This window comes from Mastomys coucha, chromosome X, assembly GCF_008632895.1.
Source record: "Mastomys coucha isolate ucsf_1 chromosome X, UCSF_Mcou_1, whole genome shotgun sequence".
Lineage (NCBI taxonomy): Eukaryota > Metazoa > Chordata > Mammalia > Rodentia > Muridae > Mastomys > Mastomys coucha.
In genome coordinates, this window is record NC_045030.1 from 97022780 (window position 1) to 97027869 (window position 5090).

The 5090-nt window shown below is 35.0% G+C and overlaps 1 protein-coding gene across 6 annotated transcripts in view; it reads left to right on the forward strand.

Annotated features, from left to right (window-relative positions):
- Positions 1-5090, forward strand: part of Heph (hephaestin) — an 86898-nt gene that overhangs the window by 23112 nt on the left and 58696 nt on the right. For all 6 annotated transcript variants that reach the window (XM_031365301.1, XM_031365291.1, XM_031365330.1 and 3 more), the window contains 2 exons: positions 2057-2193; positions 3573-3704. In XM_031365301.1, the coding sequence (XP_031221161.1) occupies positions 2057-2193; positions 3573-3704 (269 nt within the window). The remainder of the gene's footprint in view (positions 1-2056; positions 2194-3572; positions 3705-5090) is intronic.

Below are 5090 nucleotides of genomic sequence, written 5' to 3' on the forward strand. Positions count from 1 at the left end.
GCATTGTAGAGGTTGTTTGCTTCCTTGTTTACATTTATTCCAAAGTAATTTTGGAGGCAATTTTGAATGGGATTGCTTTCTTGATTTCTTTCTCAGCATGTTCACTGTTGATGTATAGGTAGACTACTGATTTTTATGTTTTAATTTGCATATGTTGAAGCACCACTGCATTCTTGGAATAAAGTCAAGTTGATCATGGTAATAACATATGTGGTGTGCTATTGAATTTCATTTGTGAGTATTTTATTACAAAATGCAGTGCCTATGTATATCAACAAAATTGCTCTATAATATATATTTTCTTTCTCTGTGTTTGTGCCTTTAACTGCTTTTGGTGTTAAGGAATTACAATTCTTGTACAGAGAACTTGATAGTGTTTATTTCTTTAAATAGTGGTAGGTTTTATTTAAACAAACAAACAAGCAAACAGATTTTAAGACTGCTTAACATCTGCCGAGTGCCTAGGGAGAATGTTCCATATGGAGAACCGTTCATGATAGCTGTGCACTAGTTTTTGAATGAATGGCTTTTGTTAAGTGTACAGCAACTAGGAATAAAGAATAAAATAGCAAGCAGAAGAGGTATGGTAGACCATCAGATCAGACATTTATATCATTGAGCAGAAACTAGCAGGGCAACCCAGCAACCCAAACAGTCAGCTGGATTCTCTGACCAGTTAAGAGGGTCACCAGGTAAAATGTCTTCTCTTTAATAAGACTTCTAATTAGTTGTTCCTAGTTTTTATACCACATTATGTTTTTATATCATAGAATAAGCAGTAGCTGAGTCTTTTGCTTTGGGAAGGTCATTGGGAATGAGTAATCTCCTAGCTGTTTTCAAGGACCCAATGTTTTTATCCTAACAGTTGACACTCCTATTGTTCTCAAGAGCATGATATTTTTATTCATGTCAGGTTTTGCTGTTCTTATTTAACTTTCTCATAGGGCTAGGGGACCAGCCTGTCCCTGGACAAGTGGTCTTGTGAGAGACTTTAAGACGAACAGGCTTGTATCTGAAAGAGGAGCATCTCCAGAGTGAGTTTCTCAGTGAGCTTAAAGAACATTTGACAATTTACTAATAATATGTGTAGCACAGAGAGACAATCCCTTCTTTTATGTAAGGAAATTTGGGGTGTACTTGAGATAAAGATGGCCTCGTGATGGCAGGATGTTCTGGGGCCTAGAGAAGTTCTTGAGAGATTGTCTGGTGCTGAGGTGGCTAGGTCCTGCTGCTTCTTCCAGCTGCCTGCCTAGGACTTGCAGATTATGTTAGTGCTTGTTTGTTTTTGTTGTTGATGTTGTTGTGGTGTTGGTGATGGTGGTTTTATGTTTTTAAGATCTAGGATATATAAGACATTTTGACCATATTCCTGCCAAAACAAAGTTAGGTGTCTAGAGGTGTAAGTTCCAGTGACAATGGGGTGACATTCTTCACAGACTTTCTCTATGACAAGATAAGGACAACAGGGTTTCTTTGCTAGCTGTCCAGGGAGAAGCAGATAACAAACTTTTAGACCTCTTAGGAGTAAAATAAATATGCCAACAAACAGACACATAACTATGGAGCAAGTGATCATGATTACTAGAGAGACAAATAAATGGATATTAGTTGCTGGGGCTGGCTATTCTCTTGGGGCAGTACCCAGAGAGGGTCCACCTATGTTGAAGGAGAAAGGAACCAGTATTCCAGCAAAGATATTCACATACTGCTGAATCTCTGGAAAAAAGGCACTAATTATGTAAAATATTGTGATCTTAGAAGTTACTACAGGGATAAAAGCTACCAATACTCATCCAGTGCCCAGTTTCTGGAGGCTGCCCAGAGAGAAAGTGCTAATGTGCTCTAGAGGCTTCTTCATAAGTAGGCAAGTGAATTTTGACACAGAAGACTCTTGGTATACCACTTAATAGTACTGTAAACCAGAGAAGCTGTCTTCATTGTTGTGAATTAATCTAGGTCATCCATCAAGATCCAGAAGTCTGTGTTATAAGGGGTGAGGTGGGAGTCTATTTGATACTTAGTATATTCATATAACATTTATCCTCTTACATGTCAGTGGTCCAGATAAGTACTTCCAGAAGAGCTCTAGTCGAATTGGAGGTACTTACTGGAAAGTTCGATATGAAGCCTTTCAAGATGAGACATTCCAGGAAAGGGTACATCAGGAAGAAGAAACACATCTTGGAATACTGGGTGAGGAATCTTTAACTCTTAAATTTCATGAACTAGAGACAAAAGAAGTAAGAAGAATTTATTACTTGAATCTGCTGGTGTCTCAAGGGAAATCTGTGGAAATGGGTCCTCAAGTTCTGTCCCAATAAATGAGTGTTTGTAAAATGTGTCCCAGGTCTGAGTGTGTTTAAAAATCAGTAGGTTAAACATGCTCAAATAGAATTTTGCTATAAGACTTTTGAGAACTTAATTTTGTATATGATGAATGTTCAAGCTTAAAAGGAGATTATATATTAGTTCTCAAACTTGAACTACTAAAATATTTTGGTAATGCCCCCTATTACCATTATTATACAGATTACATTCTATGAGTTGCCTCTGTAGATGTATTGTTGAGGAGCTATTTAAAGGCAATAAGATCAGCCAGAATCTTGACAGTCTAGAGCTAGAAGTATACAGCCACAATATATAGACATGTTCACTATCATTAGAGATATAGAACTAGGCTTGTTGTATGATATTGAAAACTATAATTAGAAGTCTAAAACAAAGCATTAATACATTAGAAGAAGATTAGGTGTGGTTTAATCACATCACAGAACCAAGAAATGAAATAAATCAGGTGGAAAGAAAGCTTTGGAAATAATAGAATATTCCAGGGATATTTATATGCAATTGATTCTGCATAAGAAACATTGTTAGAAATATGAGGAAAAATATCATTCCTAGAAAAGATAGGTTTTTATTTTTGTTGGCTGGTGTTCTGTATGTATACCTATTTGTTCAATAATGAAGACCATGTGGAAATTGAGTTAGGAAACCAATCTAGAAGATTTAACCTCAGAGTAGAGTAAGTATAAGCAGCCAGGCTGATGTGTTGGTAGCTTTGAAAGTGACTCAAGTCATACACCGAAGCTCTGAAGTTCTGCTTAGACTACAAATTTAGTTCAGGGCCTATATTCTCTTTGATTATAATTTTGTTAAGAAGATCTGAGATGGAACCTACTAGGAAATGTAACTATGGGAGAAGAGAAAACAAATTTAAGAGGAATTGAAATGGATCTGACTGGGGTATAAAAGAAAGTCATGACCTTAGATTCTGGCTCTGTAATTGCTAGTTGCATCTTTATAGGTCAATCCTTCTTCTCTGAAGTTATTTCATCTGTATAATGGAGGCAATAACTCCTCCTGTGTGTACCTTAGAGTAATATGTGAGGATTATAAGAGACAGTGGATTTAATAGTGCCTTTATTATTATAAATAGCATGATTCTTAAAATAGATTATTTTAAAGAGAAGTATTCTCTACCTTGTGTGTATTCAGTAACATTTTTCTCCTATTCTTTTGTTTTTATTCTTCATCTGTTTTCATTCTCATACTCTCACTTTCCCATTTTCCAGGACCAGTGATAAGGGCTGAAGTGGGTGACACCATCCAAGTGGTCTTCTATAACCGTGCCTCCCAGCCATTCAGCATACAACCCCATGGCGTCTTTTATGAGAAAAACTCTGAGGGCACCGTGTACAATGATGGTGAGCTGCAAGGGTTTCCAACAATGTAGGCTATAGGTGGTTCTAGAAGGAAATAAGTGAAGAGTGGGGAGAAAGAGCAAAGTACTGGTCATTTTAATGAATGAATAATGGAAATAGTAAAAAAGAGCTCACCTCATTAATAATAGAAAACATTAAAATACTTTTAAAGTATTTTAGAAATGATTGCTGAAAATATAGTCTTGTAAATAGTAGTTTTAGAAGCCACAGGTATATGTGGCATGGGCAAAATGCAGAATTTTATTCTCAGCTCCAAAATTACGATACATGCAAATATATCCTTAATATAAAGTATGCACATCATGAACTTCTGTAAAACATGAATATATACAATTATAAAATAATCATTCATAGGAAAATTGTCATGTATGTTTTTATATGCCTTTTATATATTTTCTATAATTATATATTATTATTCTATAATCATGTATTATTAATATATTTAAAGAATGAGATGATAAGCTTTGAACAGTTTTCATTCTATTCTTGCCAACATTACATTCTATCTGTCTAAGATCATAATATAACATTTTAATTGCCTCTGTAACACTTTCACATGGACTTTTCATAGCTTATTTAATTTAATGTCTATTGCTAAGGCATATAACTTTTTAAAAGAAGGTTTAAATAGCCCTAACATTTAAATAATGACATATGAATGTGTATATCCTAGCTTCATTTGGGTGAAGGGTTACATCACATGACAGAATCCTAGAAGTGAGATTACCGTGTAACCAATTTCTTATTTTCTCTGATGATATTATCATACACTTATTCTAAGATAAGCATATAAGAAGTACTGAATGTCAAAGTTGCAAACAAATATAAAAATACTTTCCATACGCCATTACTTTTTATGAAGTTAATATTATGAAGAAGGGGATAGACTTATACAGATAACAATCAAATGCAACCTGCAAACTTCTATTGATCCTTGATATAAAAATAGCTTCAGTGAACTCTGAAAACTCAGATATGAGGGTACACATGTAATACCAATATTTTAGAGGCCAAGTCAGGAGGTGTACAAGTTTGAAGCCACCCTGGTTCTATAAAACAAGACTCTGTCAAAATAACATAATACATTGGATATGGTGGCTTGTGTCTAGGATCACAGCAGTTGGGAAACAGAAGATGTTTGCCAGGATAAGTGAAGCCATCCTGGGATTGTACTCATTTGTAGGGTAGCCTGTGCCACCCAGTAAAGTTCTGTCAAAAAACATTTTAACAATGAAAGCAAACAGAAACTTTGGGGATAGCTTAGAGGTTTGGGCATAGATTAATCCTTGCATGATGTTGGGGAATTTCTTTGTTTTGATAATGATGTACTAGTAACAGAAAATATTTTTTTTTTGTTTTTTGTTTTTG